Consider the following 21,724-nt stretch of genomic DNA (forward strand, 5'->3'; position numbering starts at 1 on the left):
TGTTTATTTAATTTGTAAATGGTATCAATAAAAATTGTTAATAAAAAAAATGGTTGGTCAAGATTATGATCAAAGAACATATATCAATTCAGCAGTAAAATTTGACAACACTGCTACTTTACCTCAGAATACGCAAAAAAAATCGCATTTTCCCTGCTTGTATAACTAATGCGCATGCATGTTTTTGAGTTGATAGACAAGCGATGTTTGTATCTAAAAGGTGACTGGCTCTTTTACCAGTAAGGCGGGACTTCCTTTTTACATCGGTTCCAATTTCTCCCATTCATTTTAATAGAAGTGGCCCGTCTGCTAAATGGTCTCTTGCAACTTAATAGCAACTTAAAGCCGATCAAAGGCCTTTTGTAGGTTTGTTTACATTAGAATATTTGACAGGTGGAGGTTGAATTAACAAGCGTTCCTTTTGCCCATTTGAACATTTCGACAATGTAAGTCTATAGGATTTTTCAGATTTTTGATCAGCCGCTGTGTAAAAACCATAAGTCCGATCAGTTCGAAAAGTCAGAGCTCACCATTCCAGAACAATCATAATGTCTGTGCCGAGTTTTGTGGAAGTAGCTTGAAAACTCTAGAAGTTAGTGTTGGAAATTTTGGTCTCGGATTAGGGAACTTAAAAAAAAAGACTTCGTCAAGCCAACATAGTTACTTTTGACCCTGCACAACAGCCATGCCGATTTTTAAAGAATTTGCAAATCTTTACCTCGTGCATCCGTCTTGTGACTGATTCTCAATGTTCCTTCTGACTGTCTTTCCAGCTTGAGTTTCTGTTGCCTGTTAGAAAATGGCCTTTACTTTTTACTTTCTATTCTAACAGGAATAGTTCATCCAAAAATTTTAATCTATCCTAATATACTCACCCTCTTTTGTTTCAAACCTGTTACACTTTTTTTCTATGCAGAACACACATTTTTTTATATATATTCTTGTTCTACTTTTTCAATACAATGAAAGTGCTCATGTGAACACAAACCACTGTGAGCAAGCTTGTCTCATAGCTTTCATGAATGCGCAATGGATGTACATTTCTTCACTAAAAAAACGATATATACGTTTGCCTTTAGAAGACTTGGGAAAGGAAGCATGAGTCGCATGGACTACTTTTATGGTATTTTTGGTTGTTTTTTATACTTTAAAGTGAGTCCCTATCAACTGCCATTGTATTGAAAAGATGGACCAGAATATTCATAATTTTTCTTTGGAAAGAAAAGTCATATGGTTTTGGAACAGTCTCAGAAATGAACTTTTCCAGGATTTGATTTTCAATTTATAATCATAAAAGAAAACATAATCATCAAAATGATCTATCTGAATAATTATATAGTATGTGTTATGCAACAATTTGTATACCTAGGCCTAGAAGAATATGAAGAAACATATCACATTTTCCTATTGCTATAATTATTTTATTATAATTTTTCTTTTTATATAGATAAACACTCTCCACAACAATCTGCATGATTTGAGATACACTTCATAGCCAAAAGTATATAGATACCTATTTAGATTGGGAAATTCCATCAATGTGAAGACAAATCGTAATGCTACAGAATACAGTGACATTTAAAAACTTGGGATAGGGGTTTTAAAAGCTCTACTTAGCAACACTAGTAAATAAACATAAAATACATTCGTTTTCATTCACTCCACCTCCACTGTATAATGTAATTTTCTGTAATGTGATGTAATTGGCCAAATTACCTTTGGTGTGTATTGTTTAAAACAGGGAGTCTTCCTATGAGATAAAGAAAAATTATAAATATGCCATCATCACAAGCACAAAGTTAGAGAAAAGCTGTCTATAAGAGAAAAAAAACATGCCTTTCATTTCTGGTTGTGGTCTGAAAGCAGGGTAAAAATGTATATTGTACGGCTGGATTGCTATAGGCGGAGTCCTCTCTCTGGAGGCTGGAACAGAGGGAAACCTCTTCTGACCGTCAGGGACTAAGAGGGTTTGCCGTTGCAATTGGCCCTGGGGGTCAGATGAGGTAATTTGCTGATAAATTTTGCATCCAGGATCATCTGAAATGCAGAACACTGTACTTTAGATGGTCTCTATCATTACTATATGTACATTTCTCAATGGTTACAGCGGCATTAATACAACATGATTTTGTTTACCATATTTTCCTGGGAGAGAGTGGCGACAAGATGAATAACCATTGTGCATATTGGTGGCAGACACAACCTGCAATAAATAGCAGGGTTTTTTCTTTAGATTTTTTAAAATATATATTTTTAACCCTTTAAGCTTGGATGGGCCCACCGGCTCCAGCGATAAAGAAATAATTATCAACATATTAATAACTAAACAAACACAAAATAGGTGTCATTTTAAAGCCTAGAAGCTGTACTCTACAATGCATGTAGGAATTATGACCAAAACTGAACAAGTGCTTTGAAATTTGCATACAAATCAGAAGTGTTCAATTTTGATTATTTATAAATAATTTTGCACTGCAAATGCATTATTATTGTAACTGGTTTAACACATCAAACTGATCAAATAGCTGTGTCATATGCCATTGGAAAGCCCTCAAAGAGTAGAATACAACTAGCCTATTGTGTTTTACTTACAGATAAAAAATGTAGCGATTAATAGCCAAGTATGTGTATTTGACATAAATTACTTGTAAACAGGTGTTGCCTATATGCCGTGTTTTTGCGTATAACTTCACGAAAAATAAACAGAACATAAAATATCGCATAACATTACTTAGAGGAGGGGATTCCCGTTAAAACGAGCCATAATATGCCCAACAAGAGATGGCACCAAGTACATAACACAGACTCAATGATGGCTCAAATAACACAGAATGGAACTGAATGAGATCTCGAAACTCATGCCTGCATGCTTTGGAGAGAGAGCTTACCTTTAGTCATTGTTGTATTTGCCTGTGCAATTAGTTCTTATGTACAATTATAATTTTTTAGACACTAGAGTAAAGAATTTTTGTAATGCTATAACTTTTAATTGCTTTGTGGAATGAACACACAATGTACTCAGTTACAGGTGACATGATTCGGAACAAAACAAAGGTTTTTTGCAGCTACCCTGAGATATATAATGTCAAATCAGGCTCAAGATTTTGTAATTGTTCATCAGTTTCATAGACTGAGAGTCTCAGAATTAATCATAATCTATATGATTAAAACAATTTTAAGTTTTCTTTAAAAAAACAAGAAGGGTAAAGTGTTTGATATCTTTTTAGTTAGAATCCTTTAATTTTGGGTATGCCACTGAAACAAGAAATCTTTAAAAACTATATTTTGTGGCAAGATGGTATAATCAGCTAGATGTATGAGTCTTTTCTACAGAATACATAATGTCCAACAGGTCTATCCAGATCAGTTACTTAACCTTATCGGGCCTATTCCCCCAAAGAGTCCCATGATCTACAACACCTATGTGAGAAGTGGGATGAGGTATCCAAGACCTCACAGTCTGATTCACCCTTGCAAATCATGGCACCTACACACCAAAAGAAATCAAATCTTTTTCAATCTCCATTTCAGAGTGGTAATCTGTCATCCTATTTGTTTGGTTTTTGATGTCATATATAGCATCTTTGTTCTGTGAATCCAATACTTTTTTTTGCTGGTCAACTGGCAGGGGCAAATGTCTGTTTCATTGTGGTTCATACACTGAATGTGGCCTCATTACCTTTTGTTTCCAAGAATATTTTGCGATATACATTGTTTTGTCTTAGATTCTCACTTTAACGTATCTTCATTTGAAGCCACAGGATCCTTTAGAAAATATAGCTGAAGTCAGAAGTTTGCATACACATATACATTTAAACTAAATTCCTTTTTAACAATTCCTGACATTTAATAGTAGAAAACATTCCCTGTCTTAGGTCAGTTAGGATCACTACTTTATTTTCAGAATGTGAAATAAGAATATAATAAGAATAATAGTAGAGATAATTGTTTATTTCAGCTTTTATTTCTTTCATCACATTCCCAGTAGGTCAGAAGTTTACATACACTTTGCTAACATTTTTGGGAGCCTTCCACAAGCTTCTCACAATAAGTTGCTGGAATTTTTGCCCATTCCTCCAGACAGAACTGGTGTAACGGCCTCCTTGCTCGCACATTCAATTCAGTTCTGTCCACAAATTTGGAATTGAGGTCAGGGCTTTGTGATGGCCACTCCAATAGCTTGACTTTGTTGCCTTTAAGCCATTTTCCCAAAACTTTGGAGGTATGCTTGTGGTCATTGTCCATTTGGAAGACCCATTATCAACCAAGCTTTCATTACCTGGTTTATGTCTTGAGATGTTGCTTCAATATGTCCACATCATTTTCCTTCCTCATGATTCAGTCTATTTTGTCAATCCAAAATGTAAGATGTCCCAATGTGCACTTGCAAACTGTAGTCTGGCTTTTTTATGGTGGTTTTGGCACATTGGCTTCTTTGCTGAGCAGCCTTTCAGGTTATGCCGATATAGGACTTGTTTTAGTGTGGATATACATACTTGTCTACCTGTTTCCTCCAGCATTTTCACAAGGTCCTTTTCACAAGGCTGTTGTTCTGGGATTCATTTGCACTGAACAACGTTCATCTCTAGGAAACAGAATGCATCTCCTTCCTGAGCGGTATGATGACTGCGTGGTCCCATGGTATTTTTACTGGATTACTATTGTTTGTTCAGATAAACATGGTACCTTCAGGTGTTTAGAAACCGCTCCCAAGGATGAACCAGACTTGTGGAGGTCCACAATAGTTTTTCTTAGTATTGGCTGATTTCCTTTGATTTTCCTATGATGTCAAGCAAAGAGGAACTGAGTTTGAAGGTAGGCATTAAAATACATCAACAGGTACACCTCCTATCAGAAGCTAATTGTCTAAATGCTTGATATCATTTTCTGGAATTTTCCAAGCTGCTTAAAGGCACAGTTAACTTGAATGTAAACTTCTGACCCACTGGAATTGTGATATAGTCAATTAAATGTGAAACAATCTGTCTGTAAACAGTTGTTGGAAAAATTACTCGTGTCATGCACAAAGATGTCCTAAACGACTTGCCAAAACTATAGTTTGCTAATATTAAATATGTGGAGTGGTTAAAACATTAGTTTTAATTACTTCAACCTAAGTGCATGTACATTTCTGACTTCAATTGTACACAATGGATTAAAGATGATATGACCTAAACATGACGTGTGCTGCTGTATGTTTTATGAAATGTTTGTTTTAGTTTATTATCTATTTATTTATTTTTAATTAATCAGTCAGTTCGCTTATTTTGGTTTCTAACCCTTATCATATTTGTCAAAGTCATGTATCCTGTTTGATATAGGAAATATAGGAGGGGGTATGGGGCCACTGTGGACAGTGGGCCACTGGGGCTGGGGGGTGGTAAGGGGTGTAAGGTTTTTCTTTGTTCTTTTGATAATTATTTTAAGTGACTTTTATTATTGTAAAAAAAAAAAAAAAAAAGGAAAAAAATGTATCACAAAAAATAAAAATAAAATACATAATGTATTAGTACAACCATAGATCCTAAACTAAGCTTTACAATATATTCTAAATAAATGTAAGATACTTGCACCTTGAACATTAGTGTATTTTGCAAGTTTAAGCTAGTTTAGTGACTAACAAGTAATACACTTTCAAAATCATATTCCCCATTCAAACCTACTGGATTTTTGACATCCCTTTGGATAATTTTAGGTCCTGCACTTCGGAGTCGATTCCTTTCTTTATGGCTTTTAAGGTTTTTCTTCTTGCCCTGTATTTGCTAACACAAACCAAAACATTACTGACAATAGTTCACCCAAAAATTTTAAAATGCTTTTAAGGATGGTTCCATTATAGGAGCTTAGTTTTCATTGGGTTTCTGAATACTATACCTGATTTTTGGCATATAAAAGATGAAGAGGGAGGCCATCCAATTCTGTACTGTTTGATCCACTTGTGCTGTGTAGAATCAATTATTTGAAATGATAGCTAGACTTAGTTCTGTTTCAGTTATTCAGCTGTTTACAGGCTTCTGTTTCATTTATTTTACATATATGTTCAAAATAGTTTTCATTTGGCTATATTCACCTTCATGGCTGTACACATAATGTTTACTTGTGCTTAATGATTATTTATGTATTTTACAATGCAATAAACATGGTAAGATTATTTTTTACCTGGACTCAATGTCAATGTCTGAGAGGTCATCTAAAGAGTCCACCTTTCTCCCTAGCTTCCATCTGACCTCTTGTCTCAATAACATCCCCAATTCCTCTAAACAATGTGTAGTCTGAACAAAATATACTTAATGCAATACTCAGTATATTATGATGCGTCTCAAAGCTAAAGAACTATATTCAAAACCTTTTAATCTTTAAAATGTATCAAATATTTCAAAGTCTAAAGCTAGGCCACCTTGGCTGGGTCAGGGTCACAAAAGTCAAGTAGTGTGTCACAAAAGCAGTAGCCCATCGACTTCAGGTCCTGTGTGCTGAAATGTGTTCCTTTTCTGTTCCCTACAGATGAAAACATGAAAAAATATGCCATGATACACACAGGAATTTGATTTCTGAACTGTGCTTAAGAGAGTGAGTGCTGCCATTACTAATACCTAGCGTTGTGCCTCCGAAGGTAGACTCCAAGGTGTAGCTGTTCCTAATGCCAAGTTTCCACATGACAACGCGCCCAGTACCCTCTTTGCTCTTGTGCATTTTGAACTTGCAACTACTAAAAGCAAACTGACAAAAACGAGTTTAAAAATGGGACATTGCCTGAAAGATAAGACAAAGTTGATTCCTTTACACATTGTAATGGCAGCATAACAATGTTGGGTAAATTAATAAAAAATAGTAATCCACTACAATCTACTAATTATTTCTCTTAAATTCTAATCAGATTACTTTACTAATAACTTCATTGGAAAAGTAATCAAATTACTAATTACTTTTAAATTACATTCTAAAACACTTTTCTGCACAACAAATTCATAATAATGTCTATATTTCTTTCACCGTTTACTTTTTCCTTCACGATGACTCATTACAGGGCCATAATTAATGTATTCTACATAAATAATATATTAGAAATAAGCATAACCCTATAATGTACTTGAAAGTAATTCAATTAATTAAAAGTCAGTAACTGTAATCTGATTACATGACTTTAAAATGTAATGCATTATACTACTTTTTTACTAAAAGTAATTAGATTACATTAACTAATTACTTTGTAATTGGATTACACCCAGCAGTGATAACCATCATGCCAACACCTTGTCTTTAGCATTCTTGCTCATCATCAGAGGGAAGATTTGCTCCTGAAGGCACTGTGAGGCATCTTTATGATCGTTACAACCATACATGAACACATTGTTTTTCCTGCTGTGGCCATGAAAGTCACAATAAACCACCACCTCTCTCTCAGCAAGCAACCTGTGGGATAAGACCAAAGTAGATTTTAAATTTAATATTCATATGTGGATATTATCCACATACATGGACATTAATGATTATGATCATCACCTTTTCACCATGTTGCGAGTGTACCAAATGCAGGGGAAATAGTCTCGCAGTAGAGTATGGTAGTTTCGGTTCAGATCACAGCCTGTCAATGAGCAGCGGTGGTTTCCCACCACCACACCGTCAGGGTTCAGCATCGGTATAACCTGTACACGGGACATGCTATTACTTGAAAAAACACTGTATACTGACAGATCTGGTGATACAACCATTGATCTTAGATCTTTGCCATACAACATGCAGACTTTGGCCCGATACACAGTCTTCTGTGGTCAGTTTTCTCTTTCAGGTCAAATACTGTCATGGCGTAGCAACAGTTTCAAGAGAATCTTGCAGAGCGAGTTAGCTAAAGTTAAACTGTTCGACATGTTAGGTACTAGCTAATTGAATAACAATGCATCTGGTTTCATTGCACAAACATCCAAAGGCTATTGCCCCACAGAGTATAGAGATTTGTTACCACTAGTGTTGGGCTTATTTGGATTACAAAGCAATTATTCAACGTATTACTTTTAGGCTCAAGAAAGTAGTGTAATGCATTACATTTTAAAGGCTTTAATAAGATTACATTTACTGACTTTCAATGAAAGTAATTACTTTTAAGTACATTACTTGGGTTAAATATATTTCCAAAAAATATTATTTATGTGTAATACAATTAAAATGTGAATTTGTATGTTCATATGTATGTCTGTTTGCGTTTCTGTGACAGCTGAAGTGTGTGTAACAATTAACAAGTAGAAAATAAACATTATTAAGTGTTTTAGAAAGTAATTTAAAAGCAAAGTAATTTAGTTATGTGATTACTTATTCAATGAAGTAATTAGTGAAGTCATTTGATTATCAATTTTGGGAAGTCGTATGTAATTTGTAGTGGATTACTTATTTTGTAACTAAACCAAAACTTGTTACCACTATAGTAACCTAAGAATGCATGTTAAGTATGTACAATGGGCCCACATACTTCCAATCCATGGCCAAGCATTCCCATCTGTGTTTGCATAATATGCAAAGTGTATGTTTCTGGCCTTTTATTTCAATACATTCAATGAAAACACCTAAAACTTCTATATGAGGTACTTTGCTTGAGGTAAGTGCCCACTTGCAGGAAGTATACAGACACTTTCGCCCAAACTTGTTCTCATCCGCTTACCTTAAAGACAAAGATTTCCCTCAATAAGCGAGCGTCAGGCAAGTCACTCAGAATGAACTCTAAAAAGCCCTGCATCATCCAAGAACCATTGGTTTCTCCTGGGTGCACCCGTGCTGTCACTACAACTGCCCGCTTGGTCTTGCGTTCCGCCAAGCTGGTGGATGGTGAGGTTATAGTCAAAACATACACCGCATTGCCTGCCAGGCTACGACAGAGCACCCGCAGTTTACAATGAGCAGTACGAACAGGGTCTGAGATGACTTCACGCAGGTAGCACTGCAGATCTGAATATGTGTATGGGTAGCAATGGGCCAAGTAGCAGGTGTCACTGTCATAAGGAAACTCAAGAGTCCAGGTGAGGGAGTACATTGCTATACCATCTTGATCGGTGTTGTTTTGGTAGTACCTAAAACACAAGTGAGAGAGTAGTTATTAGACAGATTGTGTTATTGTGGAGTCATTGTGTTAAATTTAATATGAAATGACATTCACAACCAATTTTCCTACCATAATGCGACATATTTCTGAGTGAAACAGGATATTAAACAGGGCATGTCTTGATTTTATTAATAAGGAATTGATTGGATTGTGAAAAGTAGCTGTTCCATACAAGAATAGAGCCTAAGCTGAATTCAAAGACTGAGTCAGTATGAAATGGCATTTGCAACACATTTTACCACCGTGATGTGACATATTTCTGAGTGAAACAGGATAATAAACAAGGTGGGAATTGATTTTATTCATCAGGAATTGATTGGATTGTGAAAAGTGAGCATTCTATACCAGGATGAAGCAAACCCTGAGCTTGAGGACTGAGTCAGTGTGTTAAATTCAATATGAAACAGCATTTGCAATGCAGTTTACTACTGTGATTTGACATATTTCTGAGTGCAACAGGATCAAAAACAGGGCGGGACTTGATTTTATGAATCCGGAATTGATTGTATCATGAAAAGTGAGCATTCCATACTAGGATGAAGCAAAACCTGAACTTAAAGACTGAGTCAGTGTGTAAAATCCTATATGAAATGGCATTTGCAATGTATTTTACAACTGTGATGTGACATATTTCTTAGTGAAACAAGAAATGAAACAGGGTGGGACTTGATTTTATTCCTTAAAGATTTGACCACATCTCGACGGATCCCTGTGGTCAGCACTTCTTTTAAGCACTAAATACAGTGTTAAATATTGGTTTTAGAAAGTCTGCATAACCTAAAACCATAGCCTACAGACCATACAATGTCTAAATAGCTATTTGACTATTGGGTAATATTAAAAGAGGACCTCTTTGGTCTTGGTTATATCGAAAAGTGGTTTCAAGAGGAGCAAGTTAACATATCATTGAAAGAAATGTTTTTTTATCTTTGGAATAATTCAAGTCCAGAAATGTGTACCCTGCTGAAAAGACCAGTTTAACCAGCATGCAAGTTCCATGCTGGTCTAGGCTGGGTTATGCTGGTTAAAGCTGGTTTAGCGCTGATCTAGCTGGTGGACCAGCATAGCAATGTTTTTCACTAGCTAAATCTATCGGGTGAAGCTGGTTGCCTGGCATGGTGTTTCTGATGAAGCTGGTTGAGCTAGTTTAAAAGCCTGACGGGGTCACCAGCATACAAGCAACCCATGATGGGGGATCACCACCCAAAACACGACATAAGCTGGTGACCAGCAATACTGGTCTTTTCAGCAGGGTATTAAGAAAGTCAATTGAGTACTTCTTTAATTCATCTAGACTTTAAAGCATTACAGAGAGAAATCACAATTTGTTACCTGATGTTGGTTCCTGCTCGTTTCCAACCCTCACCCTTTAGACAGGCAGCATGCTCAGAGTAAAGCAGGGGGCGCATACCAGTGCTGTACAGACTGCTGGTCTTCATCAAGTTGATTATAGTGAAGCGGTAGGTATTTCCTGCCCTCATCTTCCTCACACGAAAGTAGAACCACTGCGTGTGCTTAGTAGTGTACAAGTCGGTGTGCAAAGTCAGCTCGTAGTCATACTGACCACTAAAAGGCCCAAAATACAGAGGAATTTTATATTTAATGAAGATATGCAGGCTTATGTATTCTCTAAAGAGAGATAACTATTTGTGTGAGTATTGAATATGGGCAAAAAAAATATGAAACTGTACACTGTAAAACAACGTCATCTAAATTAATATTTCTGTCTTGTTTCCCAGTTGAAAATATTTGAAACATAATTGAGTCTTGTTTTCTTGAGGAATCTAGCACAATTCTGTGAGGTTTATGCTTAAAATGAAAATGGCAAGTTTCTTTTTTCTCCCCTATTGGAAAATAGCTTTTACCTGCTCTAGAGCCTGTTCAGTCAGATTGAATGCCACAGGTGCTGATCCCTTGGGGGCCGATCACCCATGGAAAAGCACGAGATTCCCCATTCATGTCCTCTATAGGCATTAAAAACAATATATATATATATATATATATATATATATATTTAATAAATATTTCTCAGCCTTTTACAAAACCAGAAAGCTTTATTATTTATTAACGACATTAAAACATTTGATTTGAAGCAAATAATTTTCAAAAATCGAAAAAAGAGATCGGTTATTGGGAACTTCTCTGATTGGTGGATCTCACTGATCGTGGTTCCGGCAAGAGATCTGGACTCTGGACCCAGAGGAATTACTTGTTGGATTTTACCAGACATAGCAGATTGAACTCTTGAATAATTAATTTATCTAGCATGTCCACTAGTTGTCATAGTAAAGATGCAAACTTGCATTTGTTCTCCATGTGTGAGTTTATGGATTCATGAGGGCATCCAAATATTAACACATTCTTCACAGAAAACTGCTTAAAAAAATGGGAGAGGAGGCATATGCAATGTTTAATTGTGCTAAAGTTTACAACTGTCCTGTTTTTGCCGGCTTTGTGTCCTGTATTGAACCAAAAAAGGATCTTAGAGCGAGACTCTTGAAGAGGACACACACATCCTTAATTGAAGTGCACAAAATGCTTAATTGTCATGTATTGTGTGTTGTCATTAGGGCACCCACGGGCAGAAACATAAATCGGTGTCTGTGCTGAATGAGATCTTGCATTAAAAAAGCTAGAAGCAGCACAACGAATAGGACAAAACACGGGTGTCTTGAGACTTGTTTTTAAAAGTTGAAGTTCTGTTAACAGTAACTTGACAGCATCTAAAAACACACCGCTCTTGCACAAGAAGCTGAAACAAAAAAATGAGATCCGGCACAATAGTCAAAGGCATCTAACATATGTTTACACTGGAAAACAACTGAAAAACTGCCGATTGATGTGTAAACATCAGTGTAAACGATCACTTCTTCTTTCAGCTGCTCCCATTAGGGGTCGCCACAGCAGACCATCTGTGATCCACATATTTGATTTGGCACAGGTTTTATGCCATATGCCCTTCCTGATGCAATCCCCAATGGCTGGGGGACTTTCACTCACAACTACGGGTCAATTTAGAGTCTCCAATTCTCTTAACCTACATGTTTTTGGATTTGTGGCAGAAACCAAAGCTAGTGTGAACAGCCACTAAAGCATAATATTCTTGCTTGTAAGCATTTTTATTGGAAAACAAGACATAAATACTGATTCAGAAAACTACTTGCAGTCTATCATTGAGTACAGCACATGACTCACACTTGCACTGCCTTTTGTAGGTTTCCACTCTCGAAACGAGATTCAAAACCTAGAGTAGGCTCGCCTTGATTGTTGGCACAGGATGTGGCACATTTAATAGGCCCTCTGCTGCCACCCACACGAGAGTAGGTGAAGTAGGAGGTTTCTGTGCCTAAATAGTATTTGCAAAAATACAGAAGTTATAAAATTAAAGCTAACCATAATACCAGATGTAGCTGAAGACTTATAAGAAGATAATAAAGGAATTTGGAGGGGGCTGCTAAACACTGCAAAATTGTTACCTTGGTCTATGCAGTAGACCATGTTTCTTCTCTCGTCTCTAAATGGTATAGGAGCCTGTACATCACCTGTTGACTGGTAGAATGGCTCTGGCTCTGGGGGGTCCCATTCTGTTATCACAAAATATATAGAGTAAATGGAGGGTTTACAGGCTTATTTTTTCAAATAAGAGGCAGAAAGAACTAGCAAGGACAATCACAACAGGGGATAACACTAGGTTTTTTATTCATTTTAAAGAAGATGTCAACTTTCGAAGTCATCCATCTAGCCTAAACATGTTTACATAAAAAAACAACTAGAAAAACAGTGTTGACGGACAAAAAACATGTTTGTGTGAAAGGCCTCTAAGACAAAAGGCATGTTAACACATAAGGCACTGATACCTATATGCTGGATTTTTTCATGGATCACTTCACACTCTATGGGCCAGCGGACACCCTGGAATGGACAGGAGGTAGATGGGATTGTGAAGAGATCCAAAGGGTCCCTTAGCCGTGGAATGGGCCGCTCCCCATCGAAATCAAATACTAGCTGCCGGGTTCTGAGAACTTTGTCTAAGTTGACAAGGTCTTGAAAAGAAATGGAACACACAAAAACATATTAATTAAGGACAAATGTATGGCCCAACAGGCATGTCATGCTAATAACTACAGTACACAGACATCTTAGAAGATGTGTCAGCATTCATTACCAGCAGCGATTATGGAAATTACCCATGTAACCATGACATAAAGTTAATTTGTTGGTAAAAGCTCCCTAAAACAATTATGTTCTTAGTGTTCTTTTATAAAGGCAATGAATTTCAAATGGGACCTAGCAGGTTACGCTCAAGTGTTACGTATGGTGTGGCAACTCCAAAGTACTACGTCTAAAGAAATGCTAAACGTCACAAATTATGTGGAACTGTTGATCATTTGTCTTTACATGAAATTGAGTCTGCTAGGTCTCTAAAGCCACAATATTTTAGTAATTTTAATCAATGTCTTTCTTGCATTATAGTATTGGATACGAATGTCCCAATGGTAGAATGGGAGATAAGGCTTGTTACCTCCAAAATTCAGAGAACCTCTTAGACCCAAATCTAACCCCTAAACCTGTATAAAACCCAACTGAACCACTTCCTACATTAGCTAATTAGCCATTCTCAGTCATGAAATTTGTTCAGCCTGACCTGTGGTTGAGGTAATTATCAACAAATATAGGTTTTGTCTGAGACCAGAGACTGTGACTCAGACCAAGGCTATGCTCATGTGGACCACAAGATCTCAAGACAAGGGCTCCAACTCTGGACAGCAGAAAAGATGGGATGTCCATAGTGGGATGGTGGCAGAGCATGTGAGCGTAGCATAGCGAGAGCAGAGCGGGGATAATTCCACCTGAGCGGAGAGCACCTTTTTGAAGATTCCACTCTGCTCGCTCAACCCAGAATGCGCTTCATGATATGCTGGTTTGGGAATTTGCGAAATAAGCAATAGGCCTGATGTTATGGTGCTCTAACGTTACTGAATTTGCAAACCTTATAACCTAAATAAATGCAAAGTATAAATCAAAGCTAAGAACAAGGAAATCAAAAGGGAGTGTGGAGAGACCGTGAGATTTAGAAAATATTCCTTTTGGAATCGTACATGTCACATTGCCAGAGAGCACGAGGATGTGCTACACGAACATGGTAGTGTAGCAAAAGGTGAGCTAGTAGGCTACAATACTATTCGATAATAAATTAAGAGATAATTATTGTGTAGTATGGTATCTTGTTGTTTTGCCATCATGTCAGTGCAGCTGTCAGCTAGATGCAGGCCTGGTTCTGCGGGGGTGCTAACGTTAGAGCACCCTCATTTGAATATGTTAATAATACTGTATATTGGCAAAGCCTTTTCCTTGAATCCCGGCGAACACACACACAAAATCCCTGCCACAAAACTAATACACATGTATGATCTTGCAGATCAGTGTATTCTAATTTGCAGGTGGAGCATTCTGCTTGCATGCCTCTATTGTACAGATCAGAATTTGATTAGTAAAGATTTCCGTTCTCACACAGTGAATTTCATAGCGGAATTAAAAACTGACTGTAGAACTGAAATTTGTTTTAAGTATTATTTGAAGATGTTGATGACATATATGCTAACAGAGAAATATTTGACTGATTACAAATGATAAGGAAGGTCTGGTAGACCAGATTATCTAACAGCTGTTGTAAGACAGTCCAGAGATTTTATAGACTAAAACATGACAATACAATCACATCATTTCAGATGTGTACATTACTAATCATTTGATCATTTAATAAATTTCGGCCTATAGTATATTTTACCCAGAGGGGCTCCTCAGCCCATGTGGGCAAAGGGGGTCCGGGTATCGTTCGTTCATTTGTTTTTGCTTTCATATATAAAAACGAAAAAACGAGAAAACAATTCCTTTTTTCGTTTTTTCGGTTTTTTTGGAAAACGAAAAAACTAAATTATGACTTGATTTTTGGTTTTCCCGTTCTTGCACGGAAATCAGAAAACGACTTGATATTCCGATTTTCCCCTGTGGGTGGGGCTAAATCTGATTGGCAGGATATGCATTCATTGTTTTTCAAATTAAGAGTTTTCCAAACACTGTATTTGTTAGCCTGTAAAATTAATAGTCTATATGCATGCTATTTGTCACCCAATTATTTGGATTCACTGACTGAAAAAATCTATTGAAATAGCCTAAATTCAAGCCTAAAAGCCTGTTCACGCACTGACAGTTGTCATTATACAAATTTAAGTAATACATTTATTCTTTGTTTTAGATGTTTTTATTAACTTAAATTCTTATGAATAATATATTTTTTATAATGTCTATTTGTTATTTATGGCCTGTATGCACATACACATAAATATGCTTTGAGGTTCCTAGTAATATGCCACATGCAGGCTATAGTCAAAGTTTAGTGCTATATTACATCGTCATTATAATACAATATAATGCAGGATTGTCATCTGTCCTCTTATGTCAGATTCTTAAATTTAGTCAACAAATTCAATCAGAATGCAAAGACACTGTGTTTGGTGTATGGTTACTATGACCAAATAAAAGGAAGTCGGTATCAATATAATACATTTTTGGATTGAGATTTTGGATTGAGATTGACCCAGGCTGTTTAGCCTGTGTCATGTGGATATACACATACACAGCAAATTATAATTGCATAAATTATGTTAAGAGATTAATGTTTTAAATGTAAAAAATTGTGTGTAGAAATATGAAATTATTGGAAAAAAAATGAAACGTCTTCTTTTTAACTATATGAAACTAACACCGCCATTAGGTGGCGGCAAGTCTCTAATGAGGGAGTTGATTCCTTTATTCCAGGGGTCGACAAGTAAGGTTGGCATCGGGCCAAAAAATATTTTTGACACTAGATGGCTGGCCAGAACATAGTCAATGGATAATTTAAGAAATTAATTGATGAAACATGCAACTAGAATTGCATGTGACAGACTGTTACAGTGTCTTTTGTAACTGGTAGTGAGCTGTTACTCTGTGTTAAATCCTGTAGTAGGACAGTCATTAACAAAAGCCACATTTGTGTGGGGGTGTCCGGGTTTTACACTGAATACATTAATAAAGCAGTAGGGATGAGTCACGATTTTCGAATATTCGATTTGTTGATTTAATTATAGAATATCGAATAGGTCGTGCGATTATTGTCTAAAAAAATCCCGATGTTTTCGGTGCGATTCAGTGGTGACGCCGTGTAACCAGAGGGTGACGCTGCCAATAACGCAAAAGCTGTCACAAGGAACCGGCAAAAGTAATGATTATGAATGTTTCAAATATAGCAAGAAGACATTTTAATTGTTAGTGTATGTGTCGGCTGCAATATTGACCGCAGTAGTTAACGCGCATAGAGAAATGCACATTTCGGATTAGACATAAGCAGAGAGTAGGCTAGTCGGTTTCTTTTCGTTTTGAATTGTTTCGTTTAAAATTAGACATTTTTAAGCTTTCTATATATTTCTGGTGTCTGTGAGGCAGCTTAAACGCCGAGTTTCGGTTCATTTATAAGATGAGCTCCAGTTCACGAGCAATGCAATCTTGCCGGCGCTCCATGTCCTGATTATATTGTCTGCTATATTTGCTTCTTATTTATTAACTCCAGGCAATTGGTTGATAAAACATTGATTAAAAATAAGATACAAATGATACAAAACGAAATTAAATTTTTAGAAAGGCTTTCTACAAAACAAAACTTAATGATGGTCAAAATTTCAGGCAGAGGAGTACCAAATCGCCTGGCTGAGGGTGGATGCAGAGCCAAGATTGATGAAGTGTTTCTGCCAAATGCCTCTGTTGCAGCAGATATGTATCATCAAAAAGTTGGGTCAACTCTGACCAGGTTGTCCATGTTTGGCAGTAATCCCATCACATCAGCAGAGGACAGAGCCAGTGTGGAACAGCACTTCACAGAACAGTGGCCTGACATTTCTGTTCTTTTGATGAGGCAGTGAACTACAATGGCACACCTTTCAAAAATGCGTTGATGTGTCTAATAAACACAACAAAAAGATTTGCCTAAAAATTGTTCATGTTTTATTGATTATCTGATGTTTCAACGATTTACTTAATCAAAATAAATGCATGTAACAAGCTAAAATTTCTGTAAGTGTTTCCATGCATATTGGAAATATAATTTCAATAACATCTTAGTGAAAGCTACCCTACATTTCAGATGACAAATGTGGATATTTGTATGCCTATGAGATTATTAATTCATGATTCAAAAGTGTAACAGTTGTTACTTATTTTTATATATTTGATATAGTCTATTGGTGAAGTAGCTTTTTTAATATAGAACTGCTTTTGAAATTATTATACAAATGTAAAGTCATTCTGTTGGATAATATTTGTTCCTTAGTGTAAAATGGAAGTATATGGTAATTTTATTATATGAGCAAAAAACTATATGCTGTAACAGTTTTAGAACTAGACAAATCTCTGCATTAATAATATGGTATTAAAAGCATTAATAGGCTAATATAAAAATTGCTGAGTTTGCTCGAGATTTGAACCCGTGTCATGATCGTAACGTAAGTTCTACCACTCGGCCATGAGTGTACTCGCTGAGAAGTGCCCAAACGTTCATTTCTCCAGTGTGTTCGATATTTGAGAAAAACGACTTGATATTCCGATTTTCCCCTGTGGGTGGGGCTAAATCTGATTGGCAGGATATGCATTCATTGTTTTTCAAATTAAGAGTTTTCCAAACACTGTATTTGTTAGCCTGTAAAATTAATAGTCTATATGCATGCTATTTGTCACCCAATTATTTGGATTCACTGACTGAAAAAATCTATTGAAATAGCCTAAATTCAAGCCTAAAAGCCTGTTCACGCACTGACAGTTGTCATTATACAAATTTAAGTAATACATTTATTCTTTGTTTTAGATGTTTTTATTAACTTAAATTCTTATGAATAATATATTTTTTATAATGTCTATTTGTTATTTATGGCCTGTATGCACATACACATAAATATGCTTTGAGGTTCCTAGTAATATGCCACATGCAGGCTATAGTCAAAGTTTAGTGCTATATTACATCGTCATTATAATACAATATAATGCAGGATTGTCATCTGTCCTCTTATGTCAGATTCTTAAATTTAGTCAACAAATTCAATCAGAATGCAAAGACACTGTGTTTGGTGTATGGTTACTATGACCAAATAAAAGGAAGTCGGTATCAATATAATACATTTTTGGATTGAGATTTTGGATTGAGATTGACCCAGGCTGTTTAGCCTGTGTCATGTGGATATACACATACACAGCAAATTATAATTGCATAAATTATGTTAAGAGATTAATGTTTTAAATGTAAAAAATTGTGTGTAGAAATATGAAATTATTGGAAAAAAAATGAAACGTCTTCTTTTTAACTATATGAAACTAACACCGCCATTAGGTGGCGGCAAGTCTCTAATGAGGGAGTTGATTCCTTTATTCCAGGGGTCGACAAGTAAGGTTGGCATCGGGCCAAAAAATATTTTTGACACTAGATGGCTGGCCAGAACAGAATGTTTGAGTACACATGAGTGTACTCGCTGAGAAGTGCCCAAACGTTCATTTCTCCAGTGTGTTCGCTCACATGAGCGAGAAGCTCTTCATTCGTTTCATTCATCAGTAGAATAGTAAAAAAAATATCACCTTAATTGCACCTAATTTATTTTTGTTTGTTTATTTGATTTTTTTTTTTTTGTTATCGCGTTGCTCCCCGGCCCGGGGAATAGGCTTATGTCGCCAACCGACGTCAAGATAGGCCTACAATATGAAATATATAGGCTATATATTGTTCTTGTCTCTATTTTTTCTATTTTTCTGGGCTAAAAATGTTTTATTCTGTTTACCATAGTTGTAGTATTTCATCTTTACTGTTAATTGACATTAACCCCACTTACATGCGGCAATTGCTGCTGTTTTGCACAATATCCATTTGCGCCACCTGGCGGTCATAGGCATTTTGGTTGACTACTGTAAGTGTTTGCCAAAGACTGTCTTGAAAGGCATCCTCAAAACTGTAGTGAGCAGGAGTATAGGGACGGCAAAAGTAACCTATATTGCGATGGAATGCAATATAAACTATAAGAAGGGCCTTCTCTCCATTCAGCCTTTTGTCTGATAACCACCGTGACAACTTCAATGCGTGAACATGTTTACATTTAGGCTATTTCAATAGATTTTTTCAGTCAGTGAAGCCAAATAATTGGGTGACAAATAGCATGCATATAGACTATTAATTTTACAGGCTAACAAATACAGTGTTTGGAAAACTCTTAATTTGAAAAACAATGAATGCATATCCTGCCAATCAGATTTAGCCCCACCCACAGGGGAAAATCGGAATATCAAGTCGTTTTTCTGATTTCCGTGCAAGAACGGGAAAACCAAAAATCAAGTCATAATTTAGTTTTTTCGTTTTTCAAAAAAAACGAAAAAAGGAGTTGTTTTCTCGTTTTTTTCGTTTTTATATATGAAAGCAAAAACAAATGAACGAACGATACCCGGACCAAAGGGGCAGTTGCTCGGGCCACTGTAGAGCCCCCCTGTGTATGTGCTTGGAACCAAGTATTCTACAGAGAAATGTAATGTCGGAGCGGGATTTGAGCGAATGCTTTTTTTTTTTTACCGGTGAGTGTGAGCAGTTTGAGTGGAGCGCACACGCATGGAGCGGCTTATTGAGCGGAGCCGAGTTCGCTCACATGCTCTGGATGGTGGTGGTTTTGTTTGTTTGTTTTACTGGAAATTTCATATTTACTTTGACATGGCTTTGGTTCCTCTTGTTCCTCCTCTAAGTTAGAATCATTGCTCTCCGTTGGTGAGTTAGTAAAGTCTAAGGCAGTAGAGTCTTGGTTGCCATCTCGTTTGATGGGGACACTTGAATGCACAGATGAACCATTAGCTATATAGAAACAAATGAGAGTTATGTGAGTTTTGCAGTGCTATATTGGAGGAGACAAAAAAATTAATTAAAATAAATAAATGAATGCTTATGGCTTACCTGAGAAGAATCCATAATGCTGAAGGTGTAGCGAAATTAATCTCTCGTAGGGATCAAATGATTTCTTTTAACACGACGAAAGGTACAGAAAAAACAAATGTAATACAAGAAAAGGGGCAAAAGGTTAAGCACTGATTTTCTGTGAATTGGCATGTAATCCAACAACTGGGTAATATTAGACTGTAACCGTAGAGTTCAAAGCAGCAGTAAATGTTGTGCGTTCACTCACCCGCATTGCATTCCCGAAGCTCAAAGTTATGAAGTCATCGCGAGGCCCGTAAACAAGAACTATAAGTCCTTAATGGACCGCCAAATAACTGCACAAGTTTATAAGCGGCTGACAAAGATAAAAAAAAAAACACAGCGGCTGAGGATGTTTTGCTTTACTCAATTATCTCCTTTATAAAATATTTAGATAAGCTTATCTTCTTCTTTTTAATAGTAGCCTCTTGATTGAAAAAAGTAAAAAGTTACTATTCATGAAAATCTCTAAAAATTATTGTTGAAGCGCAACTGACGTCATTTATGTCACGGTTTCCATGGACACGATTTGCTGTGTGAAGCATGCTTCAATAACACGGGAGCGTCATTATCAAAATATCGTGACAAACATGTAACTCGACTTTTCAGTGATTAAAAAAAAAGTCTTCAAATAGTCAAGAAACCCAATTTAAAAGGCATAATTCTTTCAAATATAATTTGATTAAATAATATTAAATGGATTGACTATTTTTTTTACAAACTTTTTCAGAAAAGATATTTGAATTTGTCTTATATTTTGAATTTGAATTGATATTTTTGAGCCTGTTAATTAAATATTTAGAGTTATTGTCGTGTTTATTTTGTACTCATTTTGTTCTCAGTCCAAGCATTAATGCAAGGTCTAATAAATGTGTGCAAAAAAGCTAAATAAATAAATAAAAGGAGTAATTGATTATTTAAATAAAAAATAAAAAAATTGAATTCACGTCATTAGCGTTCAGAACGTTAAAACATGTATTTTGACGATACAAAAGTTTTGGAAGACAACTTCCAAGGTCAAAGTTAAGAGGAAGAAGAGGCTGCTCAAATGTGCTCAGTGATTTACCCACCATGTTTAAAGTTTTACATTTAAACTGTAATTGTTTCTACATAGTCCATTTATTCCATCATTGGTTATATATTGTTTAATGTTCATGTGAAATTTGATTTTTTTTTTTTTAATGGTATAATTTGATTTTAGTCTGATCAGTGGTGTATGTTATGTGGTGCTACAGACGCACCACATTAAAAATACGCGTTTTAAAAGAATTTGTCACTGATGTTACCTACACTGTGTTACACCTCTTGCTTCATTCACAAAATAAAATGTAGTCAGGTTGTCCTTTATAAATACAAATAATGTCAATAGTAAGACGTTAAAAAATGATTACCCCTTCGCTTTTAATGTGCGAAAACTGAACTGTAAATTTTGATATTATAATTTTGGGGCAAAAGTGTCCTTATATATAATATCAATTAGTCATAATCTTTCCCCTTTTTATTCTTTATTTTTTAATTTATACCTTTGCCCTAAGAATGCTTTAAAAGTAAAACTCCTATGGGTTTGTTTTAGAAGAAAGATTCTTGATTCGTATGACTCCTTC

General features: G+C 35.9%; 1 protein-coding gene across 1 annotated transcript; it reads right to left on the minus strand.

Annotated features, from left to right (window-relative positions):
- Positions 1–1,577: 1,577 nt before the first annotated feature.
- agbl2 (AGBL carboxypeptidase 2) lies at positions 1,578–20,334 on the minus strand. Its single transcript, XM_052119376.1, is given in 20 exon segments — positions 1,578–2,052; positions 2,137–2,203; positions 3,377–3,487; positions 3,680–3,741; positions 3,744–3,765; positions 5,664–5,753; positions 5,875–5,941; positions 6,160–6,272; positions 6,398–6,498; positions 6,594–6,720; positions 7,254–7,413; positions 7,504–7,646; positions 8,654–9,059; positions 10,424–10,657; positions 12,287–12,437; positions 12,568–12,675; positions 12,949–13,134; positions 19,857–20,000; positions 20,100–20,163; positions 20,329–20,334. Coding segments are annotated over 20 exon segments (2,646 nt in total). The 3' UTR covers positions 1,578–1,768.
- Between the last annotated feature and the right edge of the window lie 1,390 nt (positions 20,335–21,724).

Source organism: Xyrauchen texanus, chromosome 46 (assembly GCF_025860055.1).
Source record: "Xyrauchen texanus isolate HMW12.3.18 chromosome 46, RBS_HiC_50CHRs, whole genome shotgun sequence".
Lineage (NCBI taxonomy): Eukaryota > Metazoa > Chordata > Actinopteri > Cypriniformes > Catostomidae > Xyrauchen > Xyrauchen texanus.